We start from the raw sequence: 26969 nt of genomic DNA, 5'->3' as shown, positions 1-26969 counted from the left end.
TGACTTTTCACTCTGCAGGAATTTGTACGACAGAAAACATCAGGTGTTGCAGTAACACAGTATAGTTATTTCCACTAGGGATTTTTTTGGTCCCTGATACATATCCGAGTCATTTAAGAATAAACATCAGTCGACACCGACAATCGAACATGTAATTACAGTTAATAAAATAATGTCACATGTATGCCTGAAACCTCTGTAGCTTTAGACTGCTGTAAAGTACCACATGACAGTTCATCATTATAACACCTAACACAACAATGAAAGTCTGGACACTGCTGTATCTATTCTTCACGCACATAGCATTAACAGTTGTTTCTCAATGTACACTGTGTGACTTGACACATGTAGCTACAGTCTTCAAACATATGTCTTGCGTTTTGCTAGGCTATGCTGGCATCTTCAATCTGTTCTGATATGGTTCATTGATAATTAATATATTACAGTTTATTTGTGGGGGAAAACTTCCAGAAATAGCTTTAACTTTCGGAAGCTAGTTTTTGTTTTGAATGTCATAAAACCCAATGACAAGTGTTTCTCTGGAAGCTGGAGCTGTGTCTTAATTGCTATAAATGTCAAATAAAAAGGTGAAAAAGACTTACATTCTAAGAGGAAAACCCAGATTTGATCAACAAAATAATTTCAATTAACAATAACACCGTTTTGCAAGGGGTGCACATGAAATTAGGTTGTGATTGATAAAAAACCGCTAATGCAAAAGGCTGTTTTTTGCTGTATCTGTATCTTGCTGTATCTTGCTCTGGGTAGGGCTGACACAGTCACAGACAGTAGACTATCAAAGGGTGCTGAGATTTGGCAGGTAGTCCCAGTACTAATCAGTTAAAAATGCTGTGAATCTGGATTCATTACCAGGAGGTGGATCTGGACTTCACTAATTTGTACTGAGTGGTTGGTTTAAGAATGGTCAGTTCATCTTACACCAGAAAAAGGTTTTATTGACAACACAAGACTGGCAGTTATTTTATTTCAGCTGCTCTGGACTTATCTAATGGCTGTTCTTAAGTTGTTTTCTCCTCTACCTTCCTGCATCCTCTGCTGATGGTCTGGCTTTACTACTGTATTATGCTAATTACACACACACACACACACACAATAATGTTTTCCAGAACACATTTTTTAACTTAGCGATAGTATACTTTGCTTATTGGTCTTTTCTGTTCCCTGTCTAAGTTTTTTGTCTCTCCTTCACAGGCCTATCATGTACGAGAGACCGCTCTGTGTTTTGTCATATGGAGGCTCTGCAGCGCTACTGCTCTCTACCAGACTACTGGCGTTTATGCTGCAAGACCTGCAACAGCATCAACAGCACCAAAGCTGAACCTAACTCCACTGGTACATCCACCCTCAACAGTAATGTCACTCCTACTCCAGCCAAGAACCACCTGAGCTCCATCTTGACCACTGCTCAACCTACTAAAGCAGCCATCTCCACCACTTCCACTGATACTACTACTCAACTCCCAGCCTCCAAAACCTTAACCCTTTTTTCCACTGAATCTTCAACAAGAACAACAAAAATAATTTCCAGACATAAATTGGTTGCAACAAGCATTCCTTTCCTCCCCACCGCCTTTTTCAGATCTGTTTCAACTTCTACTGCCACTCGTTCCCAAGTCTCCTCAACCAAAACCCTTCATTTCACCAGCACTTCACTGAGAACCAGAAAAATAATTCCCACTTATCCGCTGGCTGCGACGAGTTTTCCTTTCCTCTCCACCACCATTCCCAACACTTTTTCAACTTCTGCCACCAACAATTTTCCAGCTTCTACAACTCAACCCCTCCATTTCACCTCATCTTCACCATCTACCACAAGAGTAATTCCGACACATCCACCAGCTACTACAAGAATTTCTTTCCTTTCCACCTTTTTTCCTACTACCATCACTTCTTTTACTACCAGTCATCATAATGCTGAGATCACAGATCCACTGCTGCAGAGCACTTTAACTCCTTCAACAGCTAAGACAACAAGTGCCAACGTCCTTACACCAAAATCCACTCATATAACAAGAGGTTCGACAGAAAACTGTACTAAAATAGTCATTAGGCCAAAATTCAATCCTAAAAAGAAGATAAAGCCACAAATCAAAAAAGAGTTGGTTCCATCAAAGGGAAATCTAAAAAAAGAAATAGCACAAAGAAATACTACAAAAAAATATGTTCCACCAAGGAACAATCTTCAAAAGATGACAAGTATTAATAAAAAAAATGGAGCTCCCAAAAAGATTATTGTGACAAACTCCAATGGGAAGAAGCCCACTCCAACAAATACAGCCCCCAAAAAGACTTCACCATCAACCCTTACTCCAAAGAAGACCACTCCAAAGAATACGCCTCCAAAGAAGACCATTTCATCAAAGACTATTGTGAAAAAGACTAACCCACCAAGCACCTGCGCCAAAAAAAATATTCTACCAAACCCAACTGTGAAAAAGACCACTCCAGCTAAAAACACCCCCAAAAAGACTATTCCATCAAACCCTACTGCAAAGAAAACCACTCCACTAAATAATACTCCAAAGACTACTATTCCATTAAAAACTAATGTGAAAAAGTCTAATGCAACAAACACAAGTCCAAAACAGAATATTCTAGCACACCCAACTGTAAAGAAGAAGATTCCAGCAAATATTACCCCCAAAAAGACTATTCCATCAAACCCTACCGCAAAGAAGATTCCAATAAATAATGCACCAAATAAGACTTTTACATCAAGACCTACTGTGAAGACGTCCACTCCAGCAAATACGATACCAAGGACGGCTATTCCATCAAAGACTATTGTGAAAAAGGCTAATCCACCATTCACTAGTGCCAAAAATGCATCTACACTGAATACAACTCCAAAAAATACTTCTCCAGTTAACAATCCTCCCAGGAAGAAAACTCCAATCAACATTTCTAAAAAGACAGCGCTAGTCAAGAAATTTCCAGAGAAAAAAACTAAACCTGTACCTAAAAAGGAGGTTCATTTAAGGACCAGTCCCCCAAAGAATACTCAACCAAAAAAAATTATCACAAAACAACCTCAAACAAAGACCAACCTTAAAAACAACCCAAAACAAGCACCAAAAAGTGCTGTTAAGTTGAAGGTCAATGTCAAAAAAAATAAAGTCACAGAGATAAAGACAAACCGAAAAAACAAAACTTCTTACTTTACCACACCACCCACCCCTACTGAGGTGTTTTCTTCCACTAGTCCCTCCAGCAGCGTTGTGCAAGTTACAGTAGTAAGCTTGCCTTCTTCTGAGTCAAAACTCAGTCCTATATACATCAGTAGGGATGCAATGGTTACCAACAGAACTCCACTCATACACCATGGCGGCACAGACATAGGGACGACACCCGGCCCTATCGATGATTTTATAACACCCTCTGATGAGGCTGTCACAGGCACTATTCCATATAGTGAAAGCACAGTAACAAGTATTGGTGAAGATACAGAAACCATCTGGACCTTTCCAAGTGGGGATGACATTAAAGAGTCCTACAGCAGTTCAAGAGGGATCACAGACACCGTTGTGCTGGAGGACAGCCTCTCCATGATGATCCCAACTATAAACGGAGAGGATACAACCTCTCCACCCTGGCTGGACCTGCCTGAATACATCTCTGTAGGTGTACCCATTCCGACAATGACTTCAGACCTACCTGGCACCCCAGTACCCACTGTGGAATCTCACACAAAGGAAGAACAAGTGACAGTAACCCCTGAAATCATCTCCACTTTGAAGCCTCAGCAAAATGTTGCGGAGTACAATGAGAGAAATTCAATCGACGTCTTTGATAACAGAGTTGTTGGTGTGGACGGTGACGTCTCTCAAAACAATTTGATCCCAAAGCACCGGGTCAGCCTCAGAGAACAAACCAAGAACAAACGGATACAAGAACTTCTGGAGGAGAAGCGAAATTTTGTCCTCAGGATGAAAAGGGGCCACACGGAACAATAGAACAGCCTTATGGATTTATCTTGTGGGAATAAACTCTTCTTGACTGCAACAATGTTCTATATCATGCCATCCAAAGGGAAACAAAGAGATCATCTCTTAAAAATCAAGCAAAAGGCATCATTCTCAAAAGTTGTGGCAGAAAATATCGTGCTCAGTATTACAGATTTGATGCAATTTGGCTTGTAGACACAGTACTGCGAAATAAACAGGGCCTTTGAAAAGCCAAGTTGTTTCCCTTTTTCTCAAACAGTGCTGTTGGCTGAGAATTTAGTCACCATGTACAAAGATTTAAGATTTTGTTAAAACAATATTATTTTTACAAGCATTCACAGAACAGAATTTAGCACCTACAGTCTCCAATTCACATATTACATGACTGCCAATGACTGCATCCAACTCCTTAAATGAGATTAAACCATTTCTAAGTGGTCCTGGGGATATTAGACATAACAGTTCATGTTAGATGTGATATCAGTTTTTACACTTGGTAGAGCAGGGCAGTTTCCAAAGCAAAGATTTTCTGTAAGGTTTCTAAACTCTCAGGAATCTAGAGTGAAACATTCATTAAGAGGCTGTTGTAAACATTTGGTGCTTGAACTTCCTACCAAGCCATGTAGGAAATAAATGTCCATTGATCGTGTTTTTTGGTCAGTTGTGGTGCTTTTTTCATCAGTGTTGCTAAAAGTTCAAATGTTTCTTACGCATTTGTTTATGCACGAAATACAAATTAAAAAAGTCTTTCTTCATCATATCTTAGCTAAACCTCCAAGGGCCAGTCTGTTTTCTTCTCTGATAAAGTTGTATTATTTGTACATGTTTGATTTACAGCATCTAAAAATTGCCTATCTTTCTGTACTATATATGTACATAAGAAAAAGAAGCTAATGTTAAATATTTATTAAAGTTTAAATGCCTTTGATAATTTGCAATTCATCTGAGTTTTGTGATTTTTGCTGGAAAAAAGTTTTTTCTTCAATGTTTTTTTTAATGGTGAGGAAGACTGTAATGTAATATTTGACAGCCAGGGGGAGACATAGCATTGTACTTACCGTAGTCTTGTTTTGGCATGCCCAACTCCTAACATCTGCTTTTAAAGACTTGCTTGACGGTGACAAAAAGACTATCACGCTAAATGTAATCATCATAACCTGTATCTCGGTTTGTTTTTGCACTTTAAAAGGAAACATTTAACTTTCTAATGAAAAATCTGATTGTTGCCTTGATTTAAAGTTGGTGCACTCTATTCAACCCAGTTGGTGCTAACTATCTTAATGTCATGGACCAAATATGAAACACATACCAGGGGACTTGCAACCGTTGCTTAAACTGATTTAACAAAGTAATTCTCAAAGTATGTACACTTAAGTTTTTGTTATTTTATGCAGTGTTAGTTTGACATTTAAAAAAAATATTACCACCACATCGAATAATCAATAAATACCTAAAACGGCTGAATCCATTACAATCTCAGGCTACATGGCAAAGGGGGTTTACATTTCCCCCCTCTGTGTCCTGTCCAGCAGAGTAGCACTCAGAATTATTGTCCGAGTGCCAAGAAGGAGCCCAACAGATTTACTTTCACAAGTGGAGCTTCATGGCTAAAGGCTATATTGCTCCACTTAATATATTTATATATAAAAACTTTATTAGAAACTGCTTTGGGATTATTTTAACTACAATGAACACAGAGATGGAAACAAAAGGCAAAAAAGAAGCAAGAAGATGAAAGAGGTGGGGCAAAAAAAAAGAAAGAGAAGAATAGAGGAAAAGTTTTTAATTTGGAAATTGGAGGACATCATGCATTTTTACTAATTTACAATGTGAGCGTTTAGTTATTAAGTAGCTTTTTTGAATAACAGTAAATTTGTAGGGACTGAAATACGATCAACTGTAAATAGTAAAAAAAAAAAAAACAGTGTTTAAGCATTTGAGAAACACTGGCAGTCTAGTCTTTCTAGTTTTTTGCCTTTTAAGCCTTTTCCTATATTGTCTTATTACAACCCTAAAGTTCAATGTATTTTGATGGAATTGTATAAAATAGACCAACAAAAAGTATTGCACAGCTGTGAAGTGGAAGAAAAATACTGCATTTGCATTGAGCTTGCCGGAGTCAATTCAATAACATGCAAAACTTTTGCCATGTGTCTACCGTCTCTGAAAATTGAGACACAGAAATTATCTTTGCAAAATAGCTTCAATTAGAGTGGACCATCAATTTTTAGATCTCACAGATTTAGGTCTGGACTTTGACTAGTCCATTCTAACACATGGATTTGCTTTGATCCTACTCATTCTAGTTTCTTCCTTTCTCCTCAAGGATTGTTCTGTATTTAAATGTATTCATCTTCCATGACCAGTTTCCATGGGCCTTCTGAAGCATAGCATGATGCTGTCGCCACCATGTTTTTCAGTGGAAATAGTGTGTTCCCCATGGATGAGCAAAATGTTGTGTTAGTATTCCACCACTTACAGCATTTTGCATTAAGGTCAAATATGTAAATTGTTTATCTCATTTGACCAGAGCCCCTTCCTCCACATGGGTGCTGGGTCCCTTTATGGATTGTGCCAAGTTGCAAATAAGACATCTTATAGGGTTCTTTCAACCATAGTTTTTTGTTTAAAAGAAGCCTGTGCAACCAGCAGCTTTGTGGAACGTAGAAATAAATCCTTATGCAAGGCATTGTTTTTCCATAAACATTTCCTTTGCAGAAGTACAGGTCCATCTCAAAATATTAGCATATTGTGATAAAGTTCATTATTTTCCATGAAATATGCTAATTTTGTGAGATAGGAATTTTGGGTTTTCATGAGCTGTATGCCAAAATCATCCGTATTAAGACAATAAAAGACCTGAAATATTTCAGTTAGTGTGCAATGAATCTAAAATATATGAATGTTAAATTTTCATCATGACATTATGGAAAATAATGAACTTTATCACAATATGCTAATATTTTGAGAAGGACCTGTATAATATTTAAATCTTCTACACAACATGATATAGCAGTCAACATGTTTGATGATCAGACCTTTAACAGACTTTATGTTGGGATTTTGCTACAAATCAAGGTTAAGTTTCCTAATACATTCAGTGACTCATGCCCCAGTCATGTGTCCTATGATCTTAGTCACTTAAAATCTGATGCACAGAAGCTCAGTTTCCAGTCCAATTAATGAATTTAATACCAACATCTATAATATGACATCATGCAGTTACCCTTTAATTAGTGCCATATTATAGATCTAATTGGAATTGGTTATAAAAGACTTAAACCGGCATTTATGTAGGCAGACTGGTTTAACCGGAACACCAAAGGTCTTGTTGTCTGTTCCCACCCTTATAATTAAATTTTTTTCAAAACAAACTGTTCTTGCAAGTGCCCGTCTTTTCGAGGAAACATCCTTCTCTGGCCTCCAGGGGATAACTGATCATTTCTCAGAATCTCTCTGGCAGCTGGGAACTGAGTGATAAAAATCAATAAAAGGGTTTGGGAATCAGGGTACTTTCTATTTATCCATCCTTTGCTTTAAGATGTTCATTTCTTTTCACCTGGAACATACACTGAAGCTTTTATCAACCACAAATGTCTAACTAGAAGAGGACAGGATTTCAAACAGAGGAGAGATGCAAAACCTACAATGGATCTCAAAAGCATGCACAGCATTGTTAAACTGGCAGGATTCTATGATAAAAAATCAGAGACAACAATAAATACTTTAAAAGACTTTAATTCAGAATACATTTGAAACCAGATGTTTACATACACGGTTACATACACTATATGAGCGTAAATATTTTCAGTTTTAAGTCAGTCAAGAGTTCAAGCAATTATTTTAATTTGCTTTAAGACAAAACTTTACTTTCTTTAACTTCAGAAGTTTAAACCCTTTAAGTTCACTACAACTTTACACAGTTTGGAAAACCCCACTGGATGATTTTGTCACTTTTTAAGCATTCAAATGCCTTTGTGATGGGGTTCAAACACCTTACTGTCTGAATTTATTTATTTAGAATTATATAGATAAACATATTTCCTGTTAAGCAAATGCTAAACTAAGTAGATATTTTTCATTTAAATATAGCATATATACAGGTCCTTCTCAAAATATTAGCATATTGTGATAAAGTTCATTATTTTCCATAATGTCATGATGAAAATTTAACATTCATATATTTTAGATTCATTGCACACTAACTGAAATATTTCAGGTCTTTTATTGTCTTAATACGGATGATTTTGGCATACAGCTCATGAAAACCCAAAATTCCTATCTCACAAAATCAGCATATCATTAAAAGGGTCTCTAAACAAGCTATGAACCTAATCATCTGAATCAACGAGTTAACTCTAAACACCTGCAAAAGATTCCTGAGGCCTTTAAAACTCCCAGCCTGGTTCATCACTCAAAACCCCAATCATGGGTAAGACTGCCGACCTGACTGCTGTCCAGAAGGCCACTATTGACACCCTCAAGCAAGAGGGTAAGACACAGAAAGAAATTTCTGAACGAATAGGCTGTTCCCAGAGTGCTGTATCAAGGCACCTCAGTGGGAAGTCTGTGGGAAGGAAAAAGTGTGGCAGAAAACGCTGCACAACGAAAAGAGGTGACCGGACCCTGAGGAAGATTGTGGAGAAGGGCCGATTCCAGACCTTGGGGGACCTGCGGAAGCAGTGGACTGAGTCTGGAGTAGAAACATCCAGAGCCACTGTGCACAGGCGTGTGCAGGAAATGGGCTACAGGTGCCGCATTCCCCAGGTCAAGCCACTTTTGAACCAGAAACAGCGGCAGAAGCGCCTGACCTGGGCTACAGAGAAGCAGCACTGGACTGTTGCTCAGTGGTCCAAAGTACTTTTTTCGGATGAAAGCAAATTCTGCATGTCATTCGGAAATCAAGGTGCCAGAGTCTGGAGGAAGACTGGGGAGAAGGAAATGCCAAAATGCCAGAAGTCCAGTGTCAAGTACCCACAGTCAGTGATGGTCTGGGGTGCCGTGTCAGCTGCTGGTGTTGGTCCACTGTGTTTTATCAAGGGCAGGGTCAATGCAGCTAGCTATCAGGAGATTTTGGAGCACTTCATGCTTCCATCTGCTGAAAAGCTTTATGGAGATGAAGATTTCATTTTTCAGCACGACCTGGCACCTGCTCACAGTGCCAAAACCACTGGTAAATGGTTTACTGACCATGGTATCACTGTGCTCAATTGGCCTGCCAACTCTCCTGACCTGAACCCCATAGAGAATCTGTGGGATATTGTGAAGAGAACGTTGAGAGACTCAAGACCCAACACTCTGGATGAGCTAAAGGCCGCTATCGAAGCATCCTGGGCCTCCATAAGACCTCAGCAGTGCCACAGGCTGATTGCCTCCATGCCACGCCGCATTGAAGCAGTCATTTCTGCCAAAGGATTCCCGACCAAGTATTGAGTGCATAACTGTACATGATTATTTGAAGGTTGACGTTTTTTGTATTAAAAACACTTTTCTTTTATTGGTCGGATGAAATATGCTAATTTTGTGAGGTAGGAATTTTGGGTTTTCATGAGCTGTATGCCAAAATCATCCGTATTAAGACAATAAAAGACCTGAAATATTTCAGTTAGTGTGCAATGAATCTAAAATATATGAATGTTAAATTTTTATCATGACATTATGGAAAATAATGAACTTTATCACAATATGCTAATATTTTGAGAAGGACCTGTAGTTGATATAAATTAGGTATGAGAAAAGTGGGGATTAAAGGAATAAAAAACTATGGTTCAGTGACCAATGCTCTGAAATTATCCTAATCAAAACCCTTTTCAAAAAAATTAAAGGGAAAACATTACTTCAAAAAAACACTAAGATTTACATTTTGTGGTAACTCCATTACCCTTCAGCAAATCATCATCTTCAAGATATTGTAGTTCTAAGTTATAATAAACACGAATAAGAAAACACACCAAACCAACTACACAACAAGCTCATAAGCAGACCAGCAGCAACTTCTAGATGTTATAGGGTAGGGTAGGGTAATTTAGACCAACCAGTTATGTTTTTGGACTGTGGAAGGCATCCAGAGTACCCAGAGAGACCCACAGGGAGAACATGCATAATCCATGCGCAAAGACCCCAGGCCATGATTCATACCTAGGATTTGTCAACAGTTTTAACACGTGTCAACACAATGCCGCCCACTTTTTAGATCCAAAAAATAGGATTTCACCTGCCGAGATCTCTTCAGAACCCAAATATATCACATCACAAAATGAAAGCTTTGTGCTTTGATTGGTGATCCCTACAGTAGGCAGAACTTGTGATAAGCATTATCATTGCAAAGCCAACCACAGAAATGATATGATTGGTTGTTTTTGCCATACGTGAGAGATCTCCTTAAGACCTTTTTATTTTAAGGTCTGTTATAAAATTCCAGAGGGGCCTACCAATCCTTTTTCTGCTTAGCAACAGAACAGACTGAATTCTGTCAAAACTTACAACTATTTTTTCTTATTGAAAAACATAAAGAACATAATTCAGACAAATATGACATTTCATTTTTGATTACTATATCATCTATTTCAAAAGTATGTATCGTGGCCTCTGCATAAAAGTAGCCTAAATCTTTCGGCATCATTTAGATGATGCCGGTGCAAGTGAGGTTTGTTGGAGGGTGGGCAGGATTTGCTAGAAGCTGGTCCAAGGATTGTGAACCTGGGGCAGCCAGCTGGAGCTTGATCAGGAGAATCTTTGCTAGAAGCTGGTCCAAGGATTGTGAACCTGGGGCAGCCAGCTGGAGCTTGATCAGGAGAATCTTTTAGGTTTCTAGTACTTGGTCTGGTAGGTTCACAGGAACTGAGTCAGGGCTTGGAAATAACCTGGGAAGGAACACAACGAGAGATCAGAGAACTACACTTTCAGGGAAAGTAGAAAGTCAGTAGTTTGGCCAGCAAGGAGTTACCACATTGGCAAAACACTCAGGCACTGGAGTGCTGACTGCCCAGCCTCTTTAAGCTCCTTCTGATGAGGGGATAACAGGTTGCACCTGTTGCTCTCTGGCACCGGCAGCATTGGAGGCATCTAATGGTAAAGCAGAGTAAGCAGCAGGCAAAAAACACAAAACAAAATCCCAGCCTGTGACAAACAGGGCTTTAAAATGAAACTGCCACATCATGTTCTGTGCATTCTGGTCCATTATCAGAGTATTTCACATGCTGCTTAATATTGTAAAATCACAAACTTCTGTGTGAAGTGCTTGCAATACGATCCTTGATATGTTTAGAATATGCATCAAAAAGCATCGCAGCTGTGTTAAGACCGGAAGCATTTTGAGTGCTTTTGCAACAATAATCTAATAGAGTTAAATGGATTACAGTTTAAAAGGCAATTCCACCAACAAGAAATGATATGTATGTACATTTCTGAATCTAATCTATCTATCTATCTATCTATCTATCTATCTATCTATCTATCTATCTATCTATCTATCTATCTATCTATCTATCTATCTATCTATCTATCTATCTATCTATCTATCTATCTATCTATCTATCTATCTATCTATCTATCTATCTATCTATCTATCTATCTATCTATCTATCTATCTATCTATCTATCATATATATCATATAAAATGAGCTTAGTTTGGTTTAATATCATATAGTGACAAAAAAGTGAAGATGGAGAAATGTTGGTCAAGTACTAATTTCTACATGTCACAACATTCTCTTTTAGACTCAACATGTTTGCACTATAATGTAATGCATTCTGGCCTGGCTAAAATCTAACACTTTATTGGAGAAAGTGTTTTACAGTATGATAAAACTCAGGTTTTGAGACACTATTTTCAAAGGTAAATTTGGCAGAAAACAATCCTGCTCACAACATGCCCACAGTGAAACACGGTGCTGGCAGCATTATGCTCAGAGGTTAATTATAAAAGTTAGTCAGAAACCAATCAGTTTTTACCAAAAAACTTTCAGGTGTTTTGCTAGGAAGCAGAAGATGAAGAGTGACTATTTTTAGCATTACTTTGAATTTAAGCATGTGACAAAAATCATGAAAAAATAAAAAATAAAGTTTAAAATTGGTAGATTCTGCTTAAGTTTGATTTTGGACAGATGATGTCCTCACAATTGATAGATTTGGATAGATTCTGAGAACTGTTGCTATGCAGAGATGGCAACGTTTACCAAGTCAAGTGTTATGGTAATACATTTCTACCAAAAAATGACCGAACATTAAAATTTTATCAAAAGGTGCTTCAGCAAATGATTAGTGTAAGTCTACCTCAATCAATCATTGATCAGACATCTATTTCCCTCAAAGCACAATCTTATAAATACATAGAAAACGTCAGTTTAAAACAGTCCCAAATTTGATTTATTTTTCTATACATTTTCCCTCCTGAAGAGTAATGGAGAACTAAGGTCAGGCTGATGTTGAAGATGTTGTTTGTCCTCAGCCGATTCACATCGATGGGAGCCCTCAGCGTGGTGCCTCGGAGTCTGTCTGCTATCTAAAACAAGCCATGTGCTCGTGTGTGCATGTGTAAGTGTGTGTGTGTCTTTTGGGTTGGGGGGGAATGCTGTTGTGAGCTCTCAATTAGAGAGCCATAAAAAGCCAGGAGTCTGTTTATGGAATGGATGCAAAAACCGCAGACTCATCTATATCATCTTGGGTCACTTTGCCCTGTACAGACACACCAACACCCACCCACTAAACACTATTTTTGTAATTGAAGCCTTTAGCCCATATATGGGAGTATGCTGTTGTTTTTTTCACTGAGAATGTTTGTAACATTTATGGAAGAAATGTGACTGCAAAATGTGTTTTCAAACGTTTTCTCAGCAATAGATGCTGACAAATCTGTTGGAGAGGATGTGTAAAAAGCCTGAAAATAAATTGTTTTTTTATAGTTTAGTAACATAAGAAAAATGCTGTAGTCTTTGTGGTCTGGTGATATTGTTAAAAATACATATTTTTAAGAGCTTTTTAGTAAGTAGTAACAAGTGGCTACAAGTTACTTCCTAAGTAACTTGTAACCATGAGGAAACCAATAAGGGAAAAAATTGACTTTGGATGAAGATAAACCTGCCAGAGGGGCACTCAAAGCGTAAGTACGTAAGTAAAAGTTTATTTTTTTTGCACGTTTTTAACAAACAAATGTCACAAAGTACTTCACAAGAAGGCTAATCCAAAAAAATTAACAGCAATGTATAGTACAGAAAGCAAAACACAAATACAATCATAAATGCATATCAGACTCTGTAGAAGGATAGTTAGTACATTCCACAGTTTGTGTGCAACAGTTTGGAAAGATTGGCCTCCACTCCTGAGCTGGTTGTGGGGAGATCACTAAAAGGTTTTGATTTAATGACTTTCAATTAATGGGTAAAGGTATGAGCCGGGCCATGTAGGACGTTTTAAAATCAAACCTAGATCTGATTTTCAGCTAGTGCAGCGACTTTAAAAGTGGAAAATTACCATGGCCCTGAAAGGACTTGGGTGACATATTGAGTCAGTTAAGGTGTGTTTTTTTTCTTATGCCCAAGATTGCAAGAATAACATTTGCATTGTTTACGTATTTATTTATCTGTTTTGTTATCTTTAACTGCACCCAGATGTGCCTTGAGGTCAGCAAAAAACAAAAACATCTAGTTTTATCTAAAGAGCCATGAAAACAACCAACAAGGCTTTAACCTAGCCATAAAATTTAAAGAAACATTTAGACCACATGTGTGAGTTAGATTACCTTTAAATGTGATTACCACTAATGGTGTTAAATTCCCAACAAAAGCTAGTTGTAAAATCTGCGAATGGGGAATTTTAATTATCTCCCAGCGGTCAGGAATCATATTTGATCAAGTTTGCAAACCCAAGACTGACTTTTGATGTGGTCAGAGGCCCCTTGTGATCTTCTTCATGGAAAAACAAGCCAACTAGCAGATCACATTTATTCGTACACCCCCTCAAAACGTCTTACACCACCATAGTTGGAGAAACTAGCCTCCAAATTCAATTTCAATCAAAATAGGATCAAGAAAAATGAAAAATAAAATAAAATAAAAAAGAAATACATATATATATATATATATATATACAGTACACACCAAAAGTTTGGACACACCTTCTCATTCAAATAGTTTTCTTTATTTTCATGACTGATTATTGTAGCTTCACACTGAAGACATCAAAACTATGAATTAACACATGTGGAATTATATACTGAACAAAAAAGTATGAAACAAATGAAAATATGTCTTATATTCTAGCTTCTTCAAAGTAGCCACCTTTTGCTTTGATTACTGCTTTGCACACTCTTGGCATTCTGTTGATGAGCTTCAAGAGGTAGTCATCTGAAATGGTTTTCACTTCACAGGTGTGCCCAAGCCTTATAAATGGGGTTGGGACCATCAGTTGTGTTGTGCAGGAGGTGGATACAGTAATAAACGCCTTCATATTTCACACAGCAATAATTGCAGCATTGGTCTTAACACTATTGCTGGGACTCTGTGATGGAAATGGTTCTACTTTATCCTTTCAAAATAAACTCCCTGATATTTACAAAATAAAAGTTTCAACATTCCTTAGTTGGGGCCTGCCACAGTAATGAAGGGAGAACAGTGAGTGGCTTGACTCCCATGCCATTGCCTGGTGGCACCTATTACTACACATCTCTAAACTGGACTCTTTATTTATTGGCGACTGCCAAAGCAATGCAAGGATGCATGATTACTGGTGAAACAAGAACAGGTCTAGATAGACATCTTAACCTTCTACCCTCAATCATGATGCACACCATTCTGTTGCTTTGGTTCTGTACCTCAGCCCCACAACATTTGGCTCTGGTCCAAGAAGCACGCGCCAAGAGGCAGGCCCCGTCTAAATTTCTTCTGAACTTTTCTAGTTTATTAATATTATTATTGTGTGAATGCTGAAGAGTGAATAGTTTTAAACGGCAATTTCATAGACTTTTGAATATACGCTGTAGTAAGCATTATAAATTTAGCTCATTATATATTGCTTTTTGCATGGTAGATGGGTTAAATTAATATCAGCCTTCATGCTAGTGATAGCCAATATGCTAATGTTATCATTTTAGCTTCTCTTTCTTCTCTCTTCTCCCTTAGCTGAAGAACACTTTTGCGTTTTTTTGGCAATTTCTTGTTTGTTTTTGTGTTTCTTCAGCGTATTTGTTGTTAGTTCATTTTTTCTGAACTAACCTATTTTTTTTATGTATTTTAGCTCTGACTTCAACTTCTTAGGCTATATTTTTGCTTCAGTCTATGCTTTTTCAGCTCATCTATGGGCAGCTCTTTCCTGCTTTTTTAAAGTTTTTGTCAGTCCTTGCATTTCAACAACTCTTTCAACAAGTAGTTTTGAGGTAACTTTACATTGTTAAGCTGTTTTATAGCTAATAGTCTTCCTGCTCAAACAGATCAGATGACAGTTTTTCTTTGCTTTTTCTGCTATTTCTACTAATTTATCAGATTTCAGCAGATTTTCTGCAGTGAATTTCAGCTTCTTTCTGCCAGCTTTCAGCTAAAAAATTCAGCTTACAGCATTCACACTGCATTTTCGCAGGAAATGCTAATTTTTCTAGTTTCAGTTGTTTCACACTTTTTTGTTCAGTATATAATTCCACATGTGTTAATTCATAGTTTTGATGCCTTCAGTGTGAAGCTACAATATTCATAGTCATGAAAATAAAGAAAACTCTTCGAATGAGAAGGTGTGTCCAAACTTTTGGTCAGTACCGTATATATACATAAGGGCATGTAGAATACAAGCTAATGCTTTCTTAATACTGTTTGCAGGTTCATTATGATGATCATGCCTCTATCTCCTGACCGAGAGGGCTTTCCTATTTTTAAACACAAGGTTTTTTTGTTTGTGTGTCCACAAACTAAAATATATTTTTTCCTTTATTTAATTATAGTTCCTTCAAATTAATAAATGCCTAGAAGGTTTTCTGAGTCTTAATTTGTGTCCTAGTCGACCTCAAAAGTTAGAAGACATTCATCCATTGCACTTTCAGACTTCATGATGTTTTGTTAGGATTTCATGTGAAAAGTGTGGTGACATGCCTTTGTAGTCAGCTACTTTGAGCCAAATCTTTGTAGGGCTTGCTAGGTACCACTTATAGACTGCGTCTCTTTAACAATAAGCTAAACTCTTGTTAATCTCCGTTAGCTGGCTGCCTCCTCAGCAACTGGACATGCAGCATCACCTCCTTCTTCCATAAACATCCTTTTCCTAGGCCCAAGGAAAAACTGCTCTGAATGTAGGTGCAGCAATGTTATGCGTCAAATTGCACAAACAGGGAAATTTGTATCTGTAAGGTGTTTGAAAACAATATCAGATCAAGCAAAAAGCTTTAGAAGGTTACTAAAAGGAAACCAGTCTTTCTGTTGAGGTATGTTTGATGTGGGTTTCATACACTGCCAAAAGTAGTAGTAAAAGTGTGTTAAGCATATGTATTGAGTCCCCTGTCAATATCTTGTAGTAAAATCATTTACAAATCCAGCTGAAAGTCATTTAAGGTATATTTAAAATAGCTCAAACTCAGATTGGATAGAATGCATCTGTAAACCACAATTTTAAACTCTTTCCAGAAATTTGCAACTGGGTTCAAGTCTGGACTTTGACAGAACCATCCTAACAGATGAATATGCTTTGATCTGAACTTTTCCATTGAAGCTCTGTGTGTTTAAGGTTGTACTGGCGGAAGATAAGCCTCTGCCCCGGTCTATAGCCTTTTGCTTCCTCTAACAGGTTTTCTTCAAGGATATTTCTGGGTTTAAATTACACACAAGTTGACTCAACCAAATAGGTGTCTTCTGAAGACATTTATTTGCCTTGGATTTCATTTCAGTGTATCAGAGTGAAAGGGGCTGAATACATATGGACCCAACTCTTTTACGCTTTGTGTTTGAAAACATTTTTGAAAACACCACTTCTTGTTTTTGTCCATCACATAATACTTAATAAATACAGTGACGTTTGTAGCTGTAAATTTAAGATGTAAACTTCTGCAAGCCACTTTAGCTCCATGTGAAGTTACACATAGGCTTACAGCAGTATTAAAGGGCTAAAAATGTGTGTCTGAAAAGGAATGGGGGACTCATGTGACTTTCAATATATGTCACATGAGTAAAGCTTTCACATGCACTTCAGCTCATCATTTCGAGGATTCCAAGCTATACACATGAAGGTTAGGTGTTTACTAGTTTTATCCATTTATATGCACAATAAATCTCATTAATTAGATTAATATGTTTGCTGAAAAAGAACCTTGAAATATTCTTTTCCATATTTGTTTGTCCTCTTTAGTTTATCCCCTTATGTTGTTCTGTGTCTCTTCCTTCATCTTCCATCTTTTTCCCTGCCTCCCTCTTATACTTCCCTCCATCATTACAGTCAGAGTGAGTGCCGGAGCTGAGGAAATGGACGGTGTGCCTATTTTTAGTAGCAGGGAAGGAGGGCAAACCAAAAGTAAGCTATGGAGAGAGGGGGAGTAAAGAGAGGAGGAGGAGGGATGTGTGGTGGAGATAAATCTCCATTCAGCCTCTGCCTCTGCTCAGAGACAGCTGATGCTTCAGAGATGCATTGTTGGATTTAAGCACAGGAGCTTAAAAAAAGACCAAAACTGACTGATTAGCTTACAACTGCAGCAAAAAGAAACGATTAAAGGGACACCAACAGCTGCTGTCTGTGTGCAGGTGAGTGCGAAGGCAAAGCTTGCATTAAAACTGCAAATGCATAAGCTAAAAAGGCACTATTTTCTGCCTCGAGCTCCGAGCGTGAAGCCATTTTTAGACGTTGTGTATCAAAGGAGGGACTTAATTTAGCCCTGGTTACACCTTGGAAGAAACTGGGAGAGGCCGGTGTTTTATTGGGTTGAGGCGCTTCTCTATTTTTGGCCAAGACAGTTAAGACAAAAATATGTTGTGAGCTTCACTTGAGGTTGAAAGCAAAATACAGCCTGACACATTCTGTGACTTGACATGACTGAGATGAGGTTTTAAAATAGTTATCCGTTTATCCAGTAGGATCAGTTGTGTTTGGACTGCGGCTCCAGAGTAAGCAGGGGCATGATGCCTAAAAATGAGGGAGATGGAAGCAAGAGAGGGAGAAAGGGAGGCTTGTTTATTTGCCTTGATTGATGCCGTCAGGAGATGGCTGTTTTGAAACACAGGCTGTTATGGATCATGTGAGCAACTTTTAGATTATGTCACTGGAAAAACCCATTAGTCTGATGAGGGGGAAGAAGGAGAGGTAAAACTCAAACCAAAAAAAAACTCCACACAAATTTGGTAATTCTGATTTATTTAATAAATCTATACATCTAAGAAAAATGTATGAAATTGACCCGAATATTTTATATTTTGTAGAAAACTACTAGATGAGATTTAACTTAGAATTCTTTATCCTTTTTATTTGTGTCCAAGTTGATTATTCAGGCCAGGTCTGATGGAAACACCAGACTGTTGAAGATGTGAAGACAACCTCATGCATGCCGTGTGGTCAAGTCCAAAGATTCTAGCGTTTTGAAAATGGTATCATGAAATAGGTTACGAGGCTAGATTATAGTTTCTGTCGTGGTCTTTACATAGTGGGTAACCCTAAACCAGCAATCTACAGCTTGCGGCTCTGGGATCACGTATGACTTTTTAACCCATAACTCTAGCTCTTTGTAACTTTGACCAAAATTAATGGAAATTATAATCAAATAACATTGGAAGTTAGTTAAATGTACAAATTAAAATAAAGTACATGGAATTAAACAGAGGAATCAGAACTATGATATAACAAGACTGTGGGTTGCCTGTTGTTGTATTTCCTTAATGTTGCAGAATATATATCTATATTCAAATATAAAAACATACATTTACAGTCATTGAGGGTAAGAGGTAATTTTTGCTCAAGAAGGTCACAGTTCACAGACAACTTGTATTTAAGAATAATATTAGAAATTTGAGTGGAAAAGGAAAAACTGGTAGAAAAAGACTAAAGGAATTATCATACTCGCTTGAGTCAGTGCTTCAAGACCTTTAAGATCTTGTTAATGCTTGATTCCATATTGCTCCAGAGAACAAATTAAGTAAAAATACAATTTCATCTTGTTCTATAGAATAAACTACTGATAACATTCCTGTCAATTAGAAAAAGTCTTTTTGAATATTTATATGGAAGAAACACAAACACAAACTCAGTTTAATTTTCTGACAACACAATACTAATGCTTTAGCATAGTAAGAGCTCATAAATCAATATTTGATGGAATAACCCAGATTTTTAGTCACAGTTTTCAGACCTGATGATGTCTCATAAAGTAGAATAATGTCTGCTTGTGTTGGAATTCAACAAACGCAGACAGTATGCTGTTTCACATGAGCGATATGGCTCACCGCCTTACAGTATGTGCCTTTGAAATAAGAAAGAAAAATGTAATCTGTCAATTCAGTTGTAAACAAGTTTCTATTGCTTAAGTATTAGACTCTTTAAACCTGAACCTCCATGTTCTATACTGAATACATTTTTCAGAACAGAAGGAGAGATTTATGAAAACCTTCATTGTTTGAAAACACATAAAGATTATTTTTTAATGCTATTTTCAAATTGATACAACCTTCAATAGTGATAAGTATAAAAATCATAAAAACTTGTCAAACCTGGATCTACTTATTTTACACTGGTCACAGACTCTTTAAAACACTGTTTGGGCTTAAAATTAAAATTATTGCTTTTCTCACAATAAAGAAACAATAGTTAAAACCTATTTTTGTCTCATCTCAGTCTTGCGAACCAAATAGATGTATACATTTGCTGATTTTCTGAAAAATTGCTGCGGCCTACTAATTCTTCAAGAGATTCAAGCTTCCTGCATGCATAACAAAGGTTGTTTTGACTGTGAAACAATTTCTCCTTCTTCTTCCAGCTATGCGGCCAAGATCCAGACTGCTGAGCAAGAGAAGAGTTATGCTGCCCACAATCAGGGAGGGCATGGAGGAGATGGTGAAGGACCTAAATGAGGCCAACACGTTTCATTTTGCTGACAACAGCCAGGGTGTTCATTCGGAGGACTACTTTCTCTCCATCTGTCACCTGGCCCGCCCCACCTTCCCCGCCAGAGATGTTTTCTCCCAGAATTACCAGGCACGTCAGCAGGAGGCTGTGCAACAGAGGCTCATTGGGAGTGCTTTGTCACATGGTTCTGATTTTCTGCAGATGGAGGAGAAAAAACTGCCTGGAGAACTGTTGTGCTGCAACTCTGACCCATTGGAGTATCTTTATGGGAATCAGAAAAACCTCCTAGCCCTGTCAGGACGGGTGAGGAAAGCATTTGTTGAGGGAAAAATGGTAGGGCAACAAAGTGACATAGTGGAGGGCCAAGCTCGCAGGAGAGCAAACAGCATCCCCCACACTTCAAACACAGATTTACCATTCCAGCACGCAAGTAACTGCACTGAAATCCTCTCAGAAGCCAACACCTCAGCCGCAAGTTGTTCTCCAAGACACAGCTCACCCACGTCAGAGACCAGGAGAGTCTGTCTCGTGGACAAAGGAGCAGAAGGAGAAAGACTGAATCCAGTCACCCAACAATCCTTGATCTCCCAGTGGATCTCAGACTGTAGGTCAGCTTGGAGAGAGGCACGTCTACGGGCCTGTATGCTGCCTGCTATTGCTGAGGTGTAGGAGGTCCGGGTACAGAGACTGGGACATTCTTGAAAAATAAACACAAAACATTTTTTTGTCCGAACACAAGGCATTCTGGGCAGAGCCGGCCCAAAGTTATACAGGGCCAAGGCAGAATGTGATACCAGTTTTGGGCCATCACCCAGGAACCCAGAGTGCACCATTAAAAACTTGTCAGTGATTGTTTTGACATTCACAAGGTACAGGATAAAACTGACTTACATGTTGAAGCATGGCCCCAGCTTTGATACAAACAGTGGAAATAAATCATTTTGTAGCAGTTGACATAGATGATTATGCATTTTATTTTGTGACGTGTTGATTTTCCTACTTGCGCTTGAGGCCCCGAGGTGAGCAAGGGGTTCTAAGCAAATTATGCCTCAGGCCAAGTTGTATTCTGATACATATGTAGAAATACATGTTTGAAAACATACAGAGGAAAAGAAATATTGTCTTCGTACATCAATGTTTCATACTCTTGATGCTTGCTGGTGATTCTACAGGTACATGAACATGGACCATTCTATGATGCCTGTTTTATATCTTAGCGTGTACTGACTTGTCAATCAAGAAATAAACCTGTCTTTTGATAAGCAGTCACTGATGTTCCTCTCAGCTACATCTTTGCATGGTTTTGCCTGTGGAAACCCCTCAACAACGAATCTTGCTCTCGGCTTGCCTGGTGCCAAGCAGTAGAGTTTCTATGGCAACTGCCATGGGATCCTGTGCTGGTAAACAGTGTAGAGGAAGACAGGCTTAACATATGCATGCATGCAAGACGTGGGTTGTTTGTTGCGTTGCTGCTCCTAGATGGAAAAAGAAGATGAAATTGGAAAATATGGGCCACAACAATGAGTCTACTTTTACTGTCAGTGAGTCAAAGTGAAATTCTACACTTTAACATTATGGAGAAAGGTCTGAAATTAATTGTAGAACCTGAAAAACAAAATTTGATTCTACAAAGGGTTTTTGTTTTGATCAACAAGCAGAAAATATTTTAAATTTTGATCCACAAGAGTGCGGTAATGTACCATTTATTAAATACATGAATAAGCAATCCAGCTATATATTACTATATATATATATATATATATATATATATATATATATATACACATACATACATACCTGTCCAGGGTGTACCCCGCCTCTCGCCCGTAGATGCTGCAGATGGGCACCAGCTTCCCCGCGACCCACTATGGAATAAGCAGTAGAAAATGACTGAATAAATATATATATATAACAAAACACACTGCAGGGATGAAACAAGGACTAGATCAAAACTTGCGCAAACCTGCAGGTACTCATAGCAAGGCATAGCATAGTCCAAACGAAGCATAGGTATCCAAAGCGTAGCATAAACGAAGCATGAACAAAGCATAGACATAGAAATGTAGCATAGAAACGTAGCATAAACGAAGCATAGACATCACGACATAGAAACAAGGAACCAGCCAGGAATTAAACAAACAGAACAACTAATATACACAGAGCACAGAGAGGGAAACAAAAGGCAGGTAATCAAAGAAACAGGGAACAGGTGTGACAAGGAACAGGTGAAACAAATACAAAGGCTGAGGATGGGTGAAAGGACTAAAACAGAAAACACAAACTAAGCAAGAGAATAAATCAGAGGAGGAAATAAAGAACTAGAATAACTATGAACTAAAGTAAACAGAGAAACTAGAGGGGAACATAGAAACAATAACTTAAGAAATAAACACAGAGCCATAAGGAGAATCAAAATTACAAAATAAACCAACAAGTCCAAAATGTCACTCCATGACAGTCTGTCTGTCTGTCTGTCTGTCTGTCTGTCTGTCTGTCTGTCTGTCTAGGTTCTTCAAAGTAGCCACCTTTTGCTTTGATTACTGCTCTGCACACTCTTGGCATTCTGTTGATGAGCTTCAAGAGGTAGTCACCTGAAATGGTTTTCCAACAGTCTTGAAGGAGTTCCCAGAGATGCTTAGCACTTGTTGGCCCTTTTGCCTTCACTCTGCGGTCCAGCTCACCCCAAACCATCTCGATTGGGTTCAGGTCCGGTGACTGTGGAGGCCAGGTCATCTGGCGGAGCACCCCATCACTCTCCTTCTTGGTCAAATAGCCTTTACACAGCCTGGAGGTGTGTTTGGGGTCATTGTCCTGTTGAAAAATAAATGATGGTCCAACTAAATGCAAACCGGATGGAATAGCATGGCGCTGCAAGATGCTGTGGTAGACATGCTGGTTCAGTATGCCTTCAATTTTGAATAAATCCCCAACAGTGTCACCAGCAAAGCACCCCCACACCATCACACCTCCTCCTCCATGCTTCACGGTGGGAACCAGGCATGTAGAGTCCATCCGTTCACCTCTTCTGCACCGCACAAAGACCCGGTGGTTGGAACCAAAGATCTCAAACTTGGACACAGATTTCCACTGGTCTAATGTCCATTCCTTGTGTTCTTTAGCCCAAACAAGTTGCCTATCCTCAGCAGTGGTTTCCTAGCAGCTATTTTACCATGAAGGCCTGATTCACACAGTCTCTTCTTAACAGTTGTTCTAGAGATGTGTCTGCTGCTAGAACTCTGTGTGGCATTGACCTGTTCTCTAATCTGAGCTGCTGTTAACCTGCGATTTCTGAGGCTGGTGACTCGGATGAACTTATCGTCCGCAGTAGAGGTGACTCTTGGTCTTCCTTTCCTGGGGCGGTCCTCATGTGAGCCAGTTTCTTTGTAGCGTTTGATGGTTTTTGCAACTGCACTTGGGGACACTTTCAAAGTTTTCTCAATTGTTCGGACTGACTGACCTTCATTTCTTAAAGTAATGATGGCCACTCGTTTTTCTTTACTTAGCTGCTTTTTTCTTGCCATAATACAAATTCTAACAGTCTATTCAGTAGGTCTATCAGCTGTGTACTGTATTCACCTCCTGCACAACACAACTGATGGTCCCAACCCCATTTATAAGGCTTGAAATCCCACTTATTAAACCTGACAGGGCACACCTGTGAAGTGAAAACCATTTCAGGTGACTACCTCTTGAAGCTCATCAACAGAATGCCAAGAGTGTGTGGAGCAGTAATCAAAGCAAAAGGTGGCTACTTTGAAGAACCTAGAATATAGGTTATATATATATACATATACATACATACCTGTCCAGGGTGTACCCTGCCTCTCGCCCGTATACTGCTGGAGATAGGCACCAGCTTCCCCGCGACCCACTATGGAATAAGCGGTAGAAAATGACTGAATAAATATATATATATACTAGTAAAGTGTTTCCTTGTGTCTTAGTTCATTAAGTTCCTTCTGTGTTAATTAGTGTCCCTCCCTCAGTCTCAGTTTACCTTGTGTCTCAGCTCAACTACAGAAATGTGATAAAATAATAGATATTAGCTTATAAATTACATAAAGAACAGTAATGAGATAGGAGTCCCGGAGGTCAAATGGTTAAACTTTAGTTTACCCTCAGCAGATTGGAATACTTTCAGCGTTTTCTTTCTGTTAAAAGGTTTTGAACAATGTAATCAGGAGACTCTTGAGGGAGAACTGGTAACACAGATTAATTTAAATATTTTCTTATCTACGTTTCGGTAGCCTGGATAGATTGGGATAATTTAACATTTATATGGGTAGATAGGTTCATTTGGTGGCAAATGTTACTGAGATCAGTAGGAGATTAAAGGCAGCATGACTTTAAATTCAGAATACAAATTCCCAAAAAAACTCCAACCTTTCCTCCACATCATCACTGCTTTATATTCCGTGTGTTTGTAAGTTTGCAGGAACTTTTTGGTATTAATTGTGAAACGTTTAAATTTCCTGCAGAGGAAAAACATAAAGGTCACATGCTCTCAAGCAAGACTCAGTCACAAGTCAAGACAATCCTGGAGGAAGTGAAAAGAGTTGTTTTTACAGTTTGACTTATTTTACATCAGGCAAAAAACACATTACCACCTTCATCATGTTGAATATGTTGGAAATGATATATCGAGCTACCTCAGTCCACTACTGCTGTCATGGCTTTTAATATTCACAGTTACAACAGCAAACCACTTAGTTATATTTAGTTATAATACTCCATATAAGAATAAAAGCATTTGCATAAAATTGGTAGGCACTGTCAAAGTATTTTACACTTCAAACAAAGGGAATAAACTCATTCAGATAATAGGCATTCAAAGACAAGATATTATAATGAGGTTTCTAAAAGGATTTTGCTCTTGATGTCACTTGACATACAGTGAAATCTCACATAGCAAACACAGTGTGCCTTGCCAGCACCTCGGCTGCAGGTTTGTCACGTTGACACTGTGAGCAACGTATCTGTGAAAGTGACTGTGTGTAGAAAGCCGACCCTTTTACTGATAGATAATTTTACAAATAATGCAGTCTGGGAGTGTATAAACTGCTCAATAAAATTAAAGGAACAATTAGAAATCACATCTGATCTACATGGGGAAACACATCATGCTGGATATCCATACTGATATGGAAGGGGTAATATGCTTAGGAACAAAACGAGGCCACATCATTTGATAAAAATGAAAGTTGTCAACCCACAGAGGGCTAGATCCGAGGTCAAAGATAAATTTAAACTGAAAAACCTATGCGGCAGGTTAGTCCAATTTGCTGCACTGTCATTGCAGCAACTCATAATGGTACTCAGTAGTATGTATGGCCCTCACATGCTTGTATGCAAGCCTCACAATGTTGGGGGGGATTGCTCCTTATGAAATGACGGATGGTGTCCTGAGGTATCTCCTCCCAGATCCTGACTAGTGCATCATTGACAATCTGAGGTGCAACCTGGTGACATCAGATGGACCTAAGCATGATATACCAGAGATATCCTGTTGGATTTAGGTCAGGAGAGCAGGGAGGCCAGTCAGTGGTATCTATTCCTTCATCCTCCAGGAACTACTCTTGCCACAGGAGGCCAGGTATTATCATGCACCAGGAAAAACCCAGGACCCACTGCACCAGCAAAGGCTCCTACAATGGGTCTCAGGATTTTATCCCAATACTTAATAGCAGTCAGGGTAGCATCATTTATCCAGTACAGGTCTGTACATTTCTCCATGGATATACCTCCCCAGTCCAACACTGATCCACCATCAAACCGATTATGGTAAACAATGTTGCAGGCAGCATAAAGTTCGCCGCAGCTTCTCCAGACCCTTTCACAGCTGTTACATGAGCTCAGGGTGAACCCGCTCTCCTATGTGAAAAGAACAGGGTGCCAGCGCCGAACCTGCCAATTCCGGTGTACTCTGGCAAATCCCAGTTGAGCTCCACAGTACCGGGCAGGGAGCACAGGGCCTAATAGATTACGTTGAGCCTTCAGGCCACCCTGAAGCCTGTTTCTAATAGTTTGGTCAGAGACATTCATGGCAGTAGGGCTCTGGTGGTCCTCATCCTGTTCCTCCTTGCACAAAAGAGCAGATACTGGTCCTGCTGATGGGTTAAGAACCACTGACGGCCCTGTCCAGCTCTCATAGAGTGCCAGTCTCCTGGAATCTCCTCCATACTCTTTATGGTGCGTTGACACCGAACTCGGATTCTGCAATAGGAGCGGCCAATTTACATGTTATCCCTATGTAGATGCGCGTTCAGGAGCGGCGCATTCAGGAGCGGAGCGGCGTAGTGCGAAGGAGACAAAGGACGCGGTGCGGAATGCGCGCCGAGCGATGGACGAGTTGAAAAATCGGAACTTTTTCCTAAATTCGCGTCGCATCAACTAATTAAGGACTGGATGTGGCTGTGACGTAGGGTGAAAGACAGCAGCAGAGAAGAAGCGGTTGTCAGTGAAGATGGAGGACAAAATCATAGTGGCGGTGTGCGACAAGCCAGAGTTGTATGACTCAACTAATTACTTTTACCGAGACAAGTACAGAAAGGACCTGGTTATGTTTAGGCACAAATATCTTATATTTAGGAGACATTAAAAATCGGCTGTTTTTTTATTGAGCTGAGATTTATTTACTCACCGAAGACAGATGGACAGGCGTTCAGCAGTGGGGATACAGTACCGGTAGTTGGTGTCCCGGAGGCCGATTCATCTCCCAACACGGGACAGCAGATCTTCGAACTGGGTCCTGGATAGACGGAAGTACCGCTGAAATTGACCGTTATCCAGACGCAGCTCCTGGAGTAGGTGGTGGTAATCTCCGAACTGTTCCCGTCCCTGAAGAATCTGGTGAACCCAGGGACGTCGACGTTGGCGCCGTTTTTCGGCTCTCCACAGGTAAAACACTGTGATTAGGTCCGTGAAATCCATGTCCGCCATGTTCAGTTGAAACCAGCAAGCAGCAGATGGAAGCTCCTCCTATTTGAT

General features: G+C 39.0%; 2 protein-coding genes and 1 long non-coding RNA gene across 4 annotated transcripts in view; 2 read left to right on the top strand and 1 right to left on the bottom strand.

Annotated features, from left to right (window-relative positions):
- LOC124860390 (A disintegrin and metalloproteinase with thrombospondin motifs 2-like) overlaps nt 1–4907 on the top strand; it is a 228144-nt gene extending 223237 nt beyond the window's left edge. For both annotated transcript variants that reach the window (XM_047353689.1, XM_047353688.1), the window contains one exon: nt 1213–4907. In XM_047353689.1, the coding sequence (XP_047209645.1) occupies nt 1213–3974 (2762 nt within the window). In that variant the 3' untranslated portion in view covers nt 3975–4907. The remainder of the gene's footprint in view (nt 1–1212) is intronic.
- A 12563-nt stretch (nt 4908–17470) lies between these two features.
- On the top strand, nt 17471–21251 carry si:dkeyp-72g9.4. The gene is made up of 2 exons (XM_047352692.1): nt 17471–17674; nt 19894–21251. The coding sequence occupies exon 2, from the start codon at nt 19896–19898 to the stop codon at nt 20649–20651; it is 756 nt and encodes a 251-aa protein (XP_047208648.1). The 5' UTR covers nt 17471–17674; nt 19894–19895; the 3' UTR covers nt 20652–21251.
- On the bottom strand, nt 20939–21840 carry LOC124859845. The gene is made up of 2 exons (XR_007036207.1): nt 21780–21840; nt 20939–21457 (listed from the first exon to the last, which is right to left on the bottom strand). It is a non-coding gene; the product is annotated as an uncharacterized LOC124859845 (long non-coding RNA).
- Between the last annotated feature and the right edge of the window lie 5129 nt (nt 21841–26969).

This window comes from Girardinichthys multiradiatus, chromosome 23 (genome assembly GCF_021462225.1).
Source record: "Girardinichthys multiradiatus isolate DD_20200921_A chromosome 23, DD_fGirMul_XY1, whole genome shotgun sequence".
Classification (NCBI taxonomy): domain Eukaryota; kingdom Metazoa; phylum Chordata; class Actinopteri; order Cyprinodontiformes; family Goodeidae; genus Girardinichthys; species Girardinichthys multiradiatus.
This window is presented reverse-complemented; position numbering and strand designations above follow the sequence as displayed.

Excerpts from the sequence above, each read along its gene's own strand:
- si:dkeyp-72g9.4 (XM_047352692.1), top strand. The coding sequence starts at position 19,896 with ATGCGGCCAAGATCCAGACTGCTGAGCAAGAGAAGAGTTATGCTGCCC.